This window comes from Prionailurus bengalensis, chromosome D1, assembly GCF_016509475.1.
Source record: "Prionailurus bengalensis isolate Pbe53 chromosome D1, Fcat_Pben_1.1_paternal_pri, whole genome shotgun sequence".
In the NCBI taxonomy this organism is placed as follows: domain Eukaryota; kingdom Metazoa; phylum Chordata; class Mammalia; order Carnivora; family Felidae; genus Prionailurus; species Prionailurus bengalensis.
The window spans coordinates 71,446,093-71,464,204 of record NC_057346.1 but is presented as its reverse complement, the minus strand read 5'-3'; the positions used below and the strand labels follow the sequence as shown (position 1 = coordinate 71,464,204).

The following is an 18,112-nucleotide window of genomic DNA, read 5'->3' as shown; positions in this document are numbered from 1 at the left end:
GCTATAGTGCTGTCCCTTCTTCAGAGACATGAGCCATGGAATGGCAAGTGGCTTCTAGACACTGGAGGAAGCAAGGAAAGAGACTCTAGGAAGAACACAATCTTGCTGACACTCTGGGTTGGCCCAGCTGGATCTATTTTGGACTTCTGACCTCCAGAACTGTAACATAGTAAATCTGTGCTGTTTTAAGCCACTAAGTCTGTGGCATTACAGCAGCAATAGGAAACTAATACAGACTTTTGTGCCTGGAAGTGGTATATTGTTGTAACAAAAACCTAAAAATGTGAAAGTAGCTTTGGAATTGGACGATGGAGAGAGGCTGGAAGAATTTTGAGCACATTTTGAAACCAATAAAAGCTATTAATCAACATATTCAAGAAGCTCACTGAACTCCAAGCAGAATGACTACAAAGAAAATCACCTGAGTACATAATAGTCAAAACTGCTAAAAACCAACAGCAAAGAGAAAACGAACATATTAATTTTCAGGAGAGATAAGACTGAAGGCCAATTCGTCAATAGAAACTATAGAAATCAGAAATGGATGGAATGGTATCTTCAAATGTGCTAAGATATGCAAATATTCTTCTAAGAAAATCAATACATCCACAAACACAAAAGCTAAAGAAAAGGACTATTGGAAAGAACAAAGAGCACTAAAAAAGAGTAAATATGGAATGGCAGAAAAATAATGGCAGTACTTTGGACTCAACTACCAAAGACTATAAAGCAATGGCCAAATCTATGACATTTACACTGATTAGTATGGAAATAGTTCTCAAGCATTTGTACCTAAGCAAATTCTGTCCTGGTATGTATGTATGTATGTATGTATGTATGTATGTGTGTGTGTGTATCTCACTGGAGTAACTCTCCCCTCTTTTACAAGCTAGAGTAAGAGAACCATGTTATAATTCATTACATTTGTATAATTAATTATATTTATGATGAGGAGAATTAGCTTTTTTGGAGGGCAAAACTTAAATGTTATGAAAGGTTTTTAATATCATCATTTAAATGTTTATATGAAGCTTTTAAGTATGTCTGCTTTCATTGTGAATGTTATACATTTTAAACTTACATGATATACCTAAAACAAACAAAAGAATTGAAAGAAAAGTGCAAAGAAATGGATTATCATAATTTTGGGGATAGCAAGCACCAGGATGGGTCGCAGGAAAGAAACATGGTAGATCCAACAGTATTGGACCTTAACCTAGCTCTTAAGGTGAGTCACATGTTTCCCAATTTGCATGTATTATGCATCAAAATTTACATAGTCCTTTTTATGTACCAAAGGTTACTTAATGAAAATTTTAAAAGAACAGAGGTAATGAAATGAGATTGCTTGATTTATTATTTCTAGACAAATAATTAAAAGGAAGATTTCTAGAAGGAAGTACCTGTTTCGTTTCCTGTTGCATGATCATTGTGGATCTGCTGTAAACCAGGAATTGGCCGGGTTGTCAGATACCAAACTGCATGTAGGACGTCTGTGGCATGTATACGATTGTGATCTAAAGTCACCAAAATATTTTATAAAAATGATCATTCTGTTGAGTTTAACATAGGACATTTTAAAAAATACAATAATTTTCTATTTTACTATATCCTCATAAGTAAAATGTATGGCTTAGAATAATTTCCCACAATTATATTTTTCTTTCTTTCTTTCTTTCTTTTTTTTTTTTTTTTTTTTTTTTTTTTTTTTTTTTTTTTTTTAAGTAGGCTCACTCTCCAACAGGGGGCTTGAACTCACGACCCTGAGATGAAAAGTTGCATGCTCAGGACGCCTGGGTGGCTCAGTCAGTCGGTTGAGTGTCCGACTTCAGCTCAGGTCATGATCTCACGGTTCATGGGTTTGAGCCCCGTGTCAGTCTCTGTGCTGACAGCTCAGAGCCTGGACCCTGCTTTGGATTCTGCTCCTTCTCTCTCTGCCTCTCCCTCACTCGTGCACTGTCGCACTCTGTCTCTCAAAAATAAATAAATGTAAAAAAAAAAAAAAAAGTTGCATGCTCTACTGACTGAGCCAGCCAGGCACCCTTGTTTTCATCCTATTGTTTCAAGTCTCTTGATGTGTTAAAAAGTTCTCTTTTAAAAACTTTCACATATACTATGAAAACATAGTAAGTCAAAGAGAAGGCAAGTAACAAGAGCCAATTGAAAGGCATTGGAAAATTTACTTACAGTTGGTATTTTGTAGCTTTAAAAATCTTATGTAAATAGTGTCTGGATTATGGACACCCATGTTTGCACACAAAAGTTTTGGCACACAGATAACAGTTACAAATTCTGGATACTTGAACTCCTCACCCCCCACTCCTCCAACACATGTACATCAAAAAAAAAAAAAAAAAAAAGATGAGCTATATATAACTATACCTCTCAGGCCTACTATAAGGATTAAGTGTTAAATGGTATATATGAAAACATCCAGAACAGTGTCTGAGACATAATACATAATCGAGAAAACATTGGTTCACTGAAATATCACTATCTGAAAGGGCAAGGCCTGCAACTGAAAGCCAGCTTTCCAATTTCTAGTTTTATGATCTTGGGAATGATTCTTCTGAGTTTTTACTTCTCACCTGTGAAGGTAGAGAATACAAACTTTCCAGCAAAGACTAAATGATATAATCTTCATGAAAAATTCATAAGTCATTGAATAATGGATATTCAATAAAAGTTCAACATTTCAACAAATATTTAATGAGTACCATGTAGAATCAGCAGGTGATACTACTAACATTCAGCCTACTGCTAGGACATGATGTCAGTCTGCAAGGAGCTTAATTATTAATACAGCCAACACCTTTTATTGACCATTTACTATGTGCCAGGAATTCTGAAACATGCTTTACATGGCTTATCTTATCATTAACTATGGGGTAGGAACTATTGTTATTTCCATTTACAAATTTGGGAACTAAAGTTTAGAAAAGTTAGATCCAGAGACACTTTTTTTTTTTTTAATGTTTCTTTATTTTTGAGAGAGAGAGAGAGAGAGAGAGACCACGCAAGTGGGGGAGGAACAGAGAGACGAGAACGGAGGATCAGAAGCAGGTTGTGCACTGATAGCTAGCCTGATGTGGGGCCTGCACTAATAAACCATGAGGTCATGACCTGAGCTGAAGCTGGACACTCAGCTGACTGAGCCACCCAGTGCCCCAGAGACTCTTTTCTTAACTAATGTATCCTAATGGGAGCTGATAGTGAAGACTCTACTGCCTCTTTCTTTCCATTCCCCTTCCTGTGAAGTTCATTTTAAAGTATCACTTTATTCTATTTATAAAATTCACTTTTTGAAATGCATATTTTGTAAGTGGAAATTATGGTACATAGAAGCCACATTATCATCCCAATTAATGCGTTATGCCAACTTAAGAAAAATCTGCTGTTTATAGTAGTGATTTCCCAAAATGTGTCCATATGAAGGAAAATTGTAGAATGTATCAACATATAAACTGTATCTTTTCCTAATATAAAATTCAAATTATATTTTACCATAAATCAAAGAGCCATTAGAAATTATTCCATAAGTCAGGAGACAGTTAAAAATAGAAATTTTATGGATAAATTTTAAATATTTTAAAGTCAAGATTTTTCTGAAACTCTTGACTTACTTAATTACCAAATATTTTAAAAGACAAGGAACCCAGATGAATAATTATTAACACAGAAAGTTGTACACCAGGTAATAATTAAGGGAAAAACCCATTATAAATATGTCTGTATTATGATTAACTTTATGAAAAATAAGAAAAAAGTCTTGAAGAATATATACCAAAATAACAGTAGTTAACTCTAGGTAGTAGCATACAGATTACTTTTTAAATCCCTATTTAAAATATTTTCAAATATTGGGGCGCCTGGGTGGCGCAGTCGGTTGAGCGTCCGACTTCAGCCAGGTCACGATCTCGTGGTCCGTGAGTTCGAGCCCCGTGTCGGGCTCTGGGCTGATGGCTCGGAGCCTGGAGCCTGTTTCCGATTCTGTGTCTCCCTCTCTCTCTGCCCCTCCCCTGTTCATGCTCTGCGTCTCTCTGTCCCAAAAATAAATAAAAAACGTTGAAAAAAATTAAAAAAAATATTTTCAAATATGTAATTTAAAAAGTGTTTAAGAGAGTATCTGAAGGGAAAAATAATAGTTTCAAAACCAGCATTATTTGAATTTAAATAATGAGATATGTTAATACTTACAAGGAATGTCTCGGTAGCCATTTTCTAATGCACGAAAATAGTTCATGAACTGTAGAGTGGGAATTTTAAATATTTCCAATAAACCAGTGTCTTGAAATAAGGTATACATAACCTAAATGTCAATTAAAATAAAATTCACTTTAAAAATCAGGATTTCTATTTGCAGTTGAGTAGAATATGTTTTTGTGATTTGCATTTGGGGATGTTACCATGTATATGTCTTTAAGTTAATAATTTATTAAAAACTTTCCTACAATAAATTCTTCTCAAAACATTAAAAAGGAAGACATAACCCTGAAGTCCTTGAAAACCAAAGAAAACTATCACATGTCTCAGCTTTAAAATTTTTCTATTCTTCCCTTTAGTTTTTTTATTTACAATTTATTAAAGGGCACATGAATTCTATTCTACTCTAGTCGTTAACAGAAGTCCAAACAATATATTTATTACATTTTTGTCCCTAAAGACTTCAATGAGGTGAAACTGTATGCCCGCCACATAAATTATCCTTATGTTTGTACATTTCATAAATATGATACCTGGAAGATAATGAGAGTGATATTTTGAGAAGGTTAATCTGATGCTGTTGTATGAACCCCTCAGGGAGAACCTTGAGTCTGGGTGGTAACAAGGAACTATTTTTCCATGGCTCTAGCATGAAACGAACCATTTGGCCTTCGGTAAAGTACGGGGAGGCAGGTGACAGAAATGAAGCCTAAGTTTCAGTGGTTAGAACTAGCTCACATTTTATGTCCTCTTCAACCTCAGGCTTCAGTATAAAGTAAATCTGTATTCTGTAGTAAAATTAAACCCCATTAATACAGGCCAAAAACTACTTTTCATTTATTCAATTAAAATTTATTTTAATATTTTAAATTTATATTTAAATTTAATATTTTCATTTATTCAAATAAAATTATACATTATATATAATTATTTTTATATATGGGTTTATACACACACACACATATGTATATATATCTTCTCAAATTTTTTACTGAAAACTTCATTTGTGAGAAAAATAATTAAGTGAACAATGTTGAAGTTGTGCCTAAACCAACATTATACATTTTTAGAGTTCGTGTTTTATAAAGATCCAAGGAAAAATTAATTTATGATAAAAAAGTAGAGATTTTAAACAAACCTGACTAAGGATCCTTCCTGATTTCTCTCCCATGTTTTCAACAACTTCAAATATTTGAAAATTCCAGTTGCTCATCTTCTCTATTAAGGAATCATAATCTTCTATTAAAATCAGGTCCAGTGATGCTTCCTGTTCAATCTGTACATATAGGGGGGAAAAACACAAACCAACTCAACCTCACCTTTTAAAAAATATTGTTAAATCCACATCCAAATGAGAACACTTAAAATTGAACATTAAAAAATGGCCAATATTATTTTCTACAGAAGTTATTCTCAAACATAATCTGTACTTCCTAGTTCTTCTCTTTGTAAAATGCTATCAGAAAAATGTAAAAATGTCTTCTAGGCATAAGAAGACTTATTAATCTTCACAGTACTTTTACAAATAAAAATACTGTATTCCCAAAACACTATACAAATCTAAAGTCCATTATTTTTTTTAGAAGTTATACATATCAAAGAATAATAGAGACTCCTATCCTTATACTGGCATTTATTACTAGTTTAACTAGTAATGGATGGTTTTTTCCCCCTAAAAATCTTAAATTTTGAACTTAAAACAAAAACAAAAAACTGCTATTATAAGCAGATTTTGTTTTTTAATGCTTTATGCACAAGTTCCCCACACTTTAACATACACAATTTAAGAAAATATCAGTATAGAAAGTAATATATCTACTGTATCACTAAGTAAAATGTGTTCATTTTAAAATGAACGCACTTTGTTGTTCTCAGATGATGAGTTCAGAAGCACAGCTGACCCTTAAACAACACGAGTTTGAACGACGCAGGTCCACTGCACATGGAGTTTTCACAGGACAGCGCTATAAATAGTCTGTACTCACGGTACTGTTGGTACAGTAAATACAGCATTTCCTCTTATGATTTTTAATACCATTTCCTTTACTCTAGCTTTACTGTAAGAATACAGGATACAATACATGCAACATACAAAATACGCGTAAACTGACATATATGTGTTTATGCGATCAGTGAGACTTCTGATCAACTGCAGGTTATTAGTAGTTAAGTTCTGGAGGAGTCAAAAGTTATATGTGAATTTTTGACTGTGTGTGGGAGGGTTAGCACTCCTAATACCAGCACTATTCGAGGGTCAACTGTAACTATTATTTTTAACCCAAAGTATTCTTTAATATGGTATGACTTTTCAGCAAAAAAAAATAAATAAATAAAAATACTATTAAAAATCTTGTTCTGAGCAAAAATAATGACACTAGTACTAAACCAATATTATATTTCACCTTAACATAATCATATGGAAAGTTTATCTTTTACATTTGGTTGCTGTTCATTCTGTGCCTCTTCTGTTAGGTGAGTATCACCTTCCAAAAATAATTTTCTGCAGTCTGTGTTCTCTGTTTCCACTTCATGTTGCACTTCTGTGAGGCTGAATGATTGTTTTGAGGAAACGGTGTTGTCTTCATCACCTTTCAAGAAATACACATAGTAATAAGAAGAATAAAACTTGCACTATATGCATAGTTTTATAAGGAAAATTATTTATAAAAAATCTTCACATAAAGTGAACCATACTGTTTAAATTAATGGCACCATTAAGTTGTATCTTGCTGGATTATTTGGCCCAGGTACCTTGTGGTCTGACAACACAGACATTTCACCTGATATATCTATTCATGGATGAAAGAAATGGGGGTGGGGGTGGGGATATTCTTTATCAAAGTGAGAAACAGGAAAATTCTGTTTTTAGCAATTTGACGTATGCAATTTCCAACATGTGAAATTGTTTGAATTTTAGCTATGAAAACCCTAAATTCATAATTATAAATGAATGAAATCAAGGCATATCTAAAAAGGAAAACATAGTATCATTTATTGTGAATTATTTCTACCAATGTGATTAATAATATTTTTTTCCCCAAGTCTCATGGAAAAGAGAAGCAGCACTGGTAGGTAAATAGTATTCATTCACATGTAAAAAAAATCATATTCATTCTATTTGTAATCTTAGAAACAGGAAACTTCCCCCAAACCCATCAACAATAGAAGAAATAAATGGTAGTATATTCACACAACTGAACAATAGGTAGCGAAGAGAATGAACCACAGCCATATGCAACAATATGGATGATTCTTAAAAATGTGTGGAATGAAGGAAGCCAGACACAAGGTACATACTCTGTGATTCTGTTTATAAAAAGCTCAAAAACATATGAAAGACAAGAAAAATGTTATCTTTAGAGGGTATACCTGGGAGGGGCCTGAGGGGAAATTCTGAGGTGCTGGTACTATTTCGTTCATTGGTTTATTTATTTTATTTTTTATTTTATTTTTTTTTTCAACGTTTATTTATTTTTGGGACAGAGAGAGACAGAGCATGAACGGGCGAGGGGCAGAGAGAGAGGGAGACACAGAATCGGAAACAGGCTCCAGGCTCCGAGCCATCAGCCCAGAGCCCGACGCGGGGCTCGAACTCACGGACCTGAGAGATCGTGACCTGGCTGAAGTCGGACGCTTAACCGACTGCGCCACCCAGGCGCCCCTCATTGGTTTATTAATCGGGGTGATAATACAGGTATATGTTAAGTGTATGAATATTAATTCAGTTATAAAGTTATGATGTGATTACTTTTCAATATGTAGGGTTTTTTCCTAAGTAAAAGGGTTTTTAAGAGTACTTATTGGAACTGAGTTTCAGAAGAACTAGAACTTGATAAAGGCAAGCTTTTTCCCCTATAAAATATGGATAACAATATCTTACTGGAAGTTACATATAATAAATGGTCAATAAACGTTAGTGATACTCTGAACTTAATATACTGAATATACTAAAAAATCATTAACTAATGGTGACCAGGAAATATTATTCTTTGGAAAATATTACTTTTTCCCCATGAAAAACATTTAAGAAATAAAATTTAGAATATTCAACTATTCTTGGTAGGTCAAGGCAGTACTACTATAATAATATTCTAAAATTACCGTCCATCTAAAAATTGTTGACATCTAAGGTACATTACCTACTTACATTTTAATGACCCAAATTCCTAGTAACTATATCTTACACAGAACAGTAATAAAAACAGTTGAAATAAATGTAATAAGTTCTTTTCCAAAGATGTCTACAACACTCTCTCTTATACCCCTTGCACTCTTCTCAAACGTATTCCTATAGCTCTTCCATCAAGAGAGAGCATTTATTTCCTAATCCCCTGGAATCTGGACAGGCCGCATGACTGCTCTGATGAACAGAAAATGGCATTAAGTAACACTTTAGGTGTGTTTTGGGTTGAGCCATTAACTTGATTGGCAGCTCCTCCTCTCTTCGAATTCAGCAAACATGTTGGAAGAAGCCCATAGAGGGGTTATATTTAGATGGACTAGTCAATAGTCAACAGACATGTGAGTAATCCAATCCCATCTTGGAAATTCAGCCCAATCATTCCCTCAGATGACTGTCACCCTTACCAATATCTGACTGCAATCACATGAGAGTCCTCAAGTGAGAATGTCCCAGCTGAGACCAGTCAATCCAAACAACTGTGTATATATAGTATAATAACATACTATAAAATCCACCCATCATAAGTGTGTAATTCAACAATTTTAGTAAATTTACAGAGTTGTGCAACCTTTATGACAATCTGGTTTTAGAACATTATCATCACCCCCAGAAAGTACCCTCCTGCTTATTTATAGTTGATCCTTATTTTTATTCTAGGCAATCACTCCTCTGATTATTGTCTCTATAAATTCACCTTTTCTAGAATTTTATGTAAATAGAATCATACAATATGTAATCCTTTGAGCCTGGCTTCTCTCACTTAAAGTGTTTTGATTTTATACGTGTAGTGGCATGTTATCAGAAGTTTGTTCCTTTAATTGCTAAGTAAGATTACATTGAATGGATATACCACATGATATGTATCCATTCGTAACTTGATGGATGTCTGGGTCATTTCAACATTTGCAGCATCATCAATGATATCATGACACTCCCAGTCTTGTCTTTGAGTGCTCATATGTTTACTCATGGATAAATTCTGGGTGACATGGTAAATTTATGTGTAACTTTTAAAGAAACTGTCAAAATGTTTTCCAGAGTGGTATACCATTTTATATTCCCATCAGCAATGCACAAAGGTTCCAATTTCTCTGCATCCTTGCTAACAATTGCTATTGTCTTTTTGTTGTTGTTGTTGTAATTTTTTTAAACGTTTATTTATTATTGGGAGACAGAGAGAGACAGAGTGTGAGCAGGGGAGGGGCAGAGAGATAGAGGGAGACACAGAATCCCAGGCAGGCTCCAGGCTCTGAGCTGTCAGCACAGAGCCCGACGTGGGCCTCGAACCCATAGGCCATGAGATCATGACCTGATCATGACCTGAGCCGAAGTCGGGTGCTTAACCAACCAACCAAAGTCTTGTCTTTTTAATTATACCTATTCTAGTTTGAGTGTAGTGGTATCTTATTGTAGTATTAATTTGCATTTCCTTAGTGACTATTTTGCATTTCCTTAGTGACTATTGATGTTCATCATCTTTTCATGTGTTCATTACCCATTTATTTATATCCTTCACCAAATGACTCAGACCAAAATATCTGACATCTCTTGCCCATTTTTTGAGTTGACTTAATATTGAATTATAAATGTTCTTTGTGTATTATGGATGTAAGACCTTTATCAGATATATAATTTCCAAATATTTTCTCTCAATCTATGGTTTGTCTTTTCATTTTCTTATTGTTGTCTTTTGAAGTGCAAAAGTTTTTAATTTTGCTGAAGCCTAACTTGTCATCTTTTTTCTTTCATGGATTGTGCTTTTGGCATTGTATCCAAGAATGTTTTACTCAACTAAAGGTCACAAAGATTATGTCCAATTTTTTCTTCTGCAATTTGCAAGGTTTTAACTCTTACACTTAGGTCTATGATCTATTTTGAGTTACTTTCTGTGTATATAATAAGGTAAGGGCCCAAATTCTTTCTTTGACAAATGAATATCCAATTGTCTTGGCCCCATTTGGTGAAAAAACTATGCTTTCTCTTTTGAATGGTCTTGACTTCTGTATCAAAATCAACCGACCATAAATGCAAGAATCTACTTTTGGACTTACAGTTCTGTTCCACTGAACTACAGGCTCATCTTTTGATACTTCACTATCTTAATTACAGTGGCTCTATAATAAATTATGAAATCAGGGAGCATCAGTCCTCCAAATTTGTTCTATTTCCAAATTGTTTTGGCTATTGTTGGTCATTGTCTTTCCATGTAAAATTTATGACCAACTTGTCGATTTCTACAAAAAAAAAAAGCCTGCTAGAATTTGTTAAGTATTACACTGAATTTCTAGATGAATTTGGGAGAATAGCCCTATTGACAATACTGGGTTTTCCAGTCTTTAAATAAGAAATGCCTCTCAATGTATTTAGATTTTCTCTTTTTTAATTTTAATTTTTTTTTTTTTTTGAGAGAGAGCACACATGCACCAGCAGGGGAAGGGCAGAGGGAGAGAGAGAATACTCAGCAGGCTTCATGCCCAGTGCAGAGCCTGACATGGGGTTTGATCTCACCACTGTGAGATCATGACCTGAGTCTAAATCAAGAGTTGGACACCTAACTGGCTGAACCACTCAGGCACCCCATAGATTTCTCTATTATCAACAATGTTTTATGTTTTTCAGTTTATAAATCTCTTGTTAAATTTATTCTAATTACTTCATTCTTTTTGATACTATTACAAGTGAAAATGTTTTCTTAATTTCAATCTATGATGGCTCATTGCTAGTACACAGAAATACAATTTTGTACAACACTGATATTGTATCTTATCTCTGCTAAACTGATTTATTGGTTCTTGTGTGTGTGTGTGTATGTGTGTGTGTGTGTGTGTGTGTGTGTGTGTGTGTGTGTGTATTCTTTGGGATTTTCTATATAAAGGATTATATGCTCTACGAATATGAGACAGTTTTATTTATTTATTTCCATTCAGGATTCCTTTATTTTTCTTTCCATTTTTTTGGCTAGAACCATCAGTACCATGTTGAAATGCTGAAAGCAAAAAATCTTATCTTATTCTTGATCTTAAGGAGAAAACATCAGTCCTTTTCCATTAAGGTGCATGTTTTTCAAAGATGCCCTTTATCAAGTTGAAGAACTTCCCTGCTATAACTAGTTTGAGTGTTTTTATCAAGAAAAGAGTGTTAGATTTTATCAAATGTTTTTTCTGCTCATATTTGGATTATCATGCATTTTTCTCCCCTTTTATTCTATTAATGTGGTATTTTACATTGATTGATTTTCAACTGTTAAACTACCCTCACATTCCTGGGATAAATACCACTTAGTCATAGTGTGACCATTTCATATGTTGCTGGATTCTGTTTGCCATTATTTTGTTAAGGGTTTTTGTGTTTATACACATAAGAGATATTGGTCTGTAGTTTTTTTTGTTTTTGGTTTGTGACACCTGTGTCTGGTTATGACATCAGGATATCACTAGTCCTTCAGAATGAGTTGGGAAGTTTTCCCCTCCTACTTTTTGGAAGAGTTTGTAAAGGATTGCTCTTCTCTGTGTGTGTGTGCGCGCACGCGCGCGTGTGTGTGTGGGGGGGTGGGTGTGTGTGTTTTAAACAATCTCAGAACCAAAAATTACTGAACTGTACACTTTGATTTTTTTAATGCTTACTTATATCACACGCAAGCAGGGAGGGGCAGAGAGAGAAGAGACACAGAATCTAAAGCAGGCTCCAGGTTCTGAGCTGTTAGCACAGAGCCCAACATGGGGCTCGAATCCACAAACTGCGAGAGCATGACCTGAGCCAAAGTCAGATGCTTAACCGACTGAGCCACCCAGGCGCCCTTGAATTGTACACTTTAAAAGGGTGAAGTTTATAGTACATAAGGGGATCAATATGAGCCTATAATCCCTAAGGGGGCCTATCTATTGCTGATTTACTTTTATTCTTAGGGTGCAGTGCTGCAGAGTTTTCCAAGTTATCCCTACCATGGTAGGCCTCCACCTCCAGTATCTAGCTCTCTAGTCCCATGGAGGTACCAAAAGGACTGCTCATTCTATTAGTCACTGGACCCTCTGGAAGGAGCAAATACCTTTTTCATAGCCCCATACTCTAGGCTTATTTCATGAATTTCTATCCTCCTCCAGATCTTGTACTGGTAATTGTGAGGAGCTTGTTAGTTTTCAATGGCTTTAAGCACATTTTTGTTGTTAATAATTTGTCCAGCTTTTCTAGCTACTTTCAGGGGGAATGACGGTCTGAGTTACCTAGTTAACTGTTACTGTATGCTTGAGTCATCAACATTTTAAATTATAAAACCACCATAACTTTATCACCAACAGTATTTCTTGTTTGAGGATATAAAATGTTTCAGAATGATATAATAAACTATATTTTAAAACAACTCCTCTCTATGTCATAAAAACTCTTTTGGGCTTAGAGTTCAACATTATCATAATTAATTACTCTATTTATGAACCCTACCCATAAACTGAAAAGACTGCATTCATTTGTATAGCACACTTTAGTCTTTTTTTTTTTTTTAAGATTTTATTTTTAAGTAATCTCTACACCCAACGTGGGGCTCAAACTCACAACCCTGAGATCAAGAGTCGCATGCTCTTCCGACTGAGCCAGCCAGGCACGTCCCCAGCACATTTTAGTCTTCAAAACACTTTTACCCTCTGTTATTTATAACTTGTTCCTAGTAACTTCTCTACTTATCTTGTAAGTATATAAAAATGTTATAATCTTCATTTTAAAGATGGATAAACTTGGGGCACCTGGGTGGCGCAGTCGGTTAAGCGTCCGACTTCAGCCAGGTCACGATCTCGCGGTCCGTGAGTTCGAGCCCCGCGTCAGGCTCTGGGCTGATGGCTTGGAGCCTGGAGCCTGCTTCCGATTCTGTGTCTCCCTCTCTCTCTGCCCCTCCCCCGCTCATGCTCTGTCTCTCTCTGTCCCAAAAATAAATTAAAAAAAAAAAAAAAACGTTAAAGATGGATAAACTGAAGTTAAACTCACACATTTATTCATTTCTAAAACAACCTAAGAAACTGTTCTGAAATTCAGACACACAGGACCTTTGCAATCTCACCTGACTTTCCACCGTGGCAGTCTATACCAGATTCGGATTCAGATGTTGAAACATATTTCAATATTTGATGTCCACAGCTTAAAGAATAAAATAAATATACATTCATAAATGAGACAAAACTTTTTACCTAAATACAATTTTGAAATCTGTTTAACTTTTAACCAGGAACCCCATTGCAAAATATCATACAAGTCCAATCTCTCTATAAACTTAATAGGCTTTATCCTGGAAGGTATCTTGTGTCCCCGAAGAAACTAACATATTTTGAAAGTCACCACTGAGGTCTGAGGTAAACACTTATCACGGATAAAAAACTGAGCAGAAATGAAAACAAACACCGTATGAACTGGGTACTAAGGTAGTGTATACTAAAAGAATTCTCGTAACTTACTGGTATCTTGAGATAGATAGAACACTACTATATATCACTTTTGATAGAGATCACTTAATTGGAAAATGAACAATTGCACTAAAATGAGGAAAAGTTTCTTAAAAAGAAAAAACTACTTGATGAATAGGGAAGATACAGTCTTAATCCATCAACTAGTTACAACATAAAACTAGAAAACTAGGAATACTTTATTAAAATAACCTATATTTTGAGACAGAAATAATCAACATTTAGGAAACTTACCTGTTACATAAACTGCTATCAGAATTTCTAACATGCTGATAAAAATCTGGTGAATTGGGTGCACTGCCCAGAGATCGGTGTAAAATAACACTTGGCTTAGTAAGAGAACTGGCAGTGGCAGGAAATTCTACAGGTGATCGATTCATTAGAGAGCCAGCGGAGACTGGTCCATGGCTGGGAGAATTCACAGGACTCAGGCTGGGGAAAGCACCTGAAAAATTCAAAAGAGAAGAAAGAGATCAATAAATATGTAGGCGTGTGTTTGTGTTTATTGTCTATGTGTATTTATAAAGAACATTTTCCTTTTTTATTTAAAAAAATTTTTTTTAAATATTTATTTATTTTTGAGAGACAGAGTGAGACAAAGTGAGACAAAGTGAGACTGGGGGAGGGGCAGAGAGAGAGGGAGACACAGGATTGGAAACAGGCTCCAGGCTCTGAGCTGTCAGCACAGAGCCTGACGCGGGGCTCGAACCCACAGACTATGAGATCATGACCTGAGCTGAAGTCAGATGCTCAACCGACTGAACCACCCAGGCGCCCCTGCATTTTCCCTTTTTTAAAGAAAAGTATTTGCAATTAAATGATAAACCAGATTTCCACGTGGAGCTATCTTCAAGACATTCCAGGCATTTAAGCAGAATATAGACCATGTTTGTCATCATGAATGAGTGTGAAATAAACACCTTGTGGCAGGATGGCACAGATATTGAGAGTGTAACTAAGATGTACACAAAGCGTGGCGCAGATTTTCCTAATTCACATTGGTGTTTATCTTTCACATGTTGAATCCCCCAGCTTGATCATCCACATGAAGAAAGCATGGTTACCAGATTTTACTGAAGAACCAAAGTTCTTAACAGCATTAAGCAAGTTGAGCGAAGACAAAATTATATGTTAACACAACTGCAGATCTCTTTTAAAAATATGCCCAAAACTTTCCAGCTCATTCATTCGACAAATATTTGAGAGCCTACTATATGGTGGAAGATGTGTTGGATTTCACAATGGAGAAGAAGTTACCATCCCTGCTACTCTACAAACCTAGAGACTAGTGGTGAGTACAAACAAGTGCTAAGTGCTAAAATAAGGGGGAAAAAAAAAACCCAGAGTACTTCAGAAATCCATATCTAATGCTACTGATCTGCTCCAAAAATCTTCACTGAGTGCCTTGAACTAAGGTGAAATGGGTATATCTGGAGAGAGGTAGGCAGACTTAAAACTTCATTTGGAAATAAAGATTCAAGTAAAGTGTGAATCAGAGAGCACAGCACATAATGGTTATTCAGGACCTACGACAGTTTCACCATAGCGGTATAAACACTTACAGATGTGTGTGATGGTTAATTTTATGTGTCAACTTGGCTTGGCTATGGTGTTCAGCTGTGTGGTCAAGCACCAGGCTAGCTGTCGCTGTGAAAGTATTCTTCAGAGGTGACTAACACTTTAATCAGTAAACTGAGTAAAGCAGATCACCCTCCCTAATGTGTATGGGCTTCAGCCAATTGGTTGAAGGCCTTAAAAGAGAAGACTGAGGTCCTCCAAAGAGGAAAGAGGTTTGCCTCAAGACTGCCTTCAGATTCAGGACTGCAGTATCGACTCGTGCGAGAATTTCTAGCTGGACAGCCTGCCCTGTAAATCTCAAGCCTGCCAACCCTCACAGTCTTGCAAGCCAATTCCTTAAAATAAACCTATCTCTCCATCTCTCTCTCTCTCTCTCTATGTAAATACACACACACATCCTATTAGTTCTGTTTCTCTGGAGAACCCTAATACGATGTGTTGTTTTATTTAATCTTAATAACTTTGTGAGTTAAGTAGTATTTTCATCTTCATATGTCGGAGGAGAGGAGAGGGGACTCCAAAAAGTTAAAAAACTTGATTTAACAGTTAAAAAAGTCAAAAAACTGTGTTAACAGTTAACACTGTGAGATCAGACTCTTTTCCCAGGGCTGCCACTGCTACTCTATCAGACTCATTTCTTTAGAGGTTCCTATAATTTCATACAATGTTAGGGCTGAATGGGATTTTTTTTTTTTTTTAATCTGGTCAACTTAATGTCTCAGAAGAGGAAACTGAGGACAAGATGTGTCTTGCTCATTATAATCACTGGTTACTAACTGGAAACAAAGGTTCCAATTTTTAGCCTTCTTTTCTCTAATTATACTAGTGAGTATCCAAAATCCTGACAAGTGGGCTAAGAAGAATAAAGGGTATAAAATCTTAGTGTAGACACTGGATATACAGACAAACCTAGAAATCCTTAAAAAATGCTTTCTATAATATAGATCCACCATTTTTATTTTAAACCCTCTTTATTGTGAAATATAACACACACATAGAAAAGTTACAATGGGGCTACTCATCACTCAAGCTAAGACATAAAATACGGCCAGAGATCAACCACCCTGCCTTCTAACTCCCCTGCCTCTCTTTAAAGGAAATCATTATTTTGACTTTTATGGTATTGTTTTTCTTGCCTTTCTTTATATTTATACCATGTATGTACGCATTTTTTGACAATGTGGATTACTTTTGCCCCTTTTGTGAACTTTGTAAACTGAATTAGACAATAAATATAAATGCTTCTATGCCTTGCTTATATTTTAAAATAATATTTCCAGGCAGTTACTTGTTATTGTGGTTGATTTTCAATGCCATATCAAACTGTATGCATGAATATAGCACAATTTTATTTCTCTATTCAAGTACTGAATGGCCAAATTGTCTTCCAAAGTGGCTGTAGCATTTCACTTTCCCATCAGTGTATCAGAGTTTCCACTTCTGAACGTTTTTACCACTTGTTTTTATCTGTCTTTGTAATTACAGACATCACAATGGTATGAAGTCACAGGTCACTGTGGTTTTGATTTACATTTTCCGTAATGATTAATACTGAATATCTTTTCATGTGGTATGGGCCATTTGTACATCTTCTCTGGAGAAACATCTATTCAGATTTTTGCCCATTTTTTAAGAAGGTAATTTGTCTTTTTATTATTGAATTACAGACATCTTTGTATATTCTGGATAAAAGGCCACTATCAAATACATGATTTGCAAATATTTCCTCCCATCCTGTGTCTTATCACTTTCTTTAGGTCTCTGTAGAAATACAAATGTTTTCAATTTTAATGAATTCCAATTATCAGGTTTTTTCACTCATGAACTGTGCTTTCGGTGTCATATCTTAGAATGCTTAGAAACCCAAGCATTCTAAGCATAGAATGTCATATCTTAGAATGCTTAGAAACCCAAAGTCACAAACTTTTTTTTTTTGTTTTCTTACTAGTTTTAGGCTTTCACTCCTACCGTTGAGTCTATGATGCATTTTGGTTAATTTTTGAGTATGACAAAAGGTAGAATTCCAAATTCATTCTTGCTCCTATTTCCAGGATTTGCTAAAAACACAATTTCTCCCCCATTGAATCATCTTGGCACCCTTGTTGAAAATCAGTTGACCACGTAAGGATTTATTTCTGGACTCTCAATTCTATCACACTGAGCTGGAATATCCTTATGCCAATACCAGTCTTGATTACTACAGCTTGGTAGTAAGTTTTAAAATTTGCCAGTGTGAGTCCTCCAATTTCTTCTTTTTTATTAAAACTGTTTTAGCTATGCTGGGTCCCTTGAATTTCCATATGAATTTTATGATCAGCTTGTCAATTTCTGCAAAGAAGCTAGCTCAGATCTTGACAAAGATGGCAAGAAATCTAGAACAATTTGGAAAGAAATGCCATCATAACAATATTACATTTTCTGATCCATGAACACAGGGTATTTTTTTATTTATTTAGACTTCTTTAATTTCTTTTAACAGGGGCGCCTGGGTGGCGCAGTCGGTTAAGCGTCCGACTTCAGCCAGGTCACGATCTCGCGGTCCGTGAGTTCGAGCCCCGCGTCAGGCTCTGGGCTGATGGCTCGGAGCCTGGAGCCTGTTTCCGATTCTGTGTCTCCCTCTCTCTCTGCCCCTCTCCCGTTCATGCTCTGTCTCTCTCTGTCCCAAAAATAAATAAACGTTGAAAAAAAATTTTTAATTTCT

The 18,112-nt window shown here is 35.4% G+C and overlaps 1 protein-coding gene across 1 annotated transcript in view; it reads right to left on the bottom strand.

Moving 5' to 3' along the window:
- The window catches only part of PDE3B (phosphodiesterase 3B), a 172,952-nt gene that overhangs the window by 22,818 nt on the left and 132,022 nt on the right, over nt 1-18,112 (bottom strand). Inside the window, exons 6-11 of the mRNA XM_043580732.1 lie at nt 14,068-14,278; nt 13,434-13,510; nt 6,640-6,791; nt 5,342-5,479; nt 4,198-4,309; nt 1,404-1,517 (exon numbers count right to left, since the gene is read on the bottom strand). Of these exons, the coding sequence (XP_043436667.1) occupies nt 1,404-1,517; nt 4,198-4,309; nt 5,342-5,479; nt 6,640-6,791; nt 13,434-13,510; nt 14,068-14,278 (804 nt within the window). The remainder of the gene's footprint in view (nt 1-1,403; nt 1,518-4,197; nt 4,310-5,341; nt 5,480-6,639; nt 6,792-13,433; nt 13,511-14,067; nt 14,279-18,112) is intronic.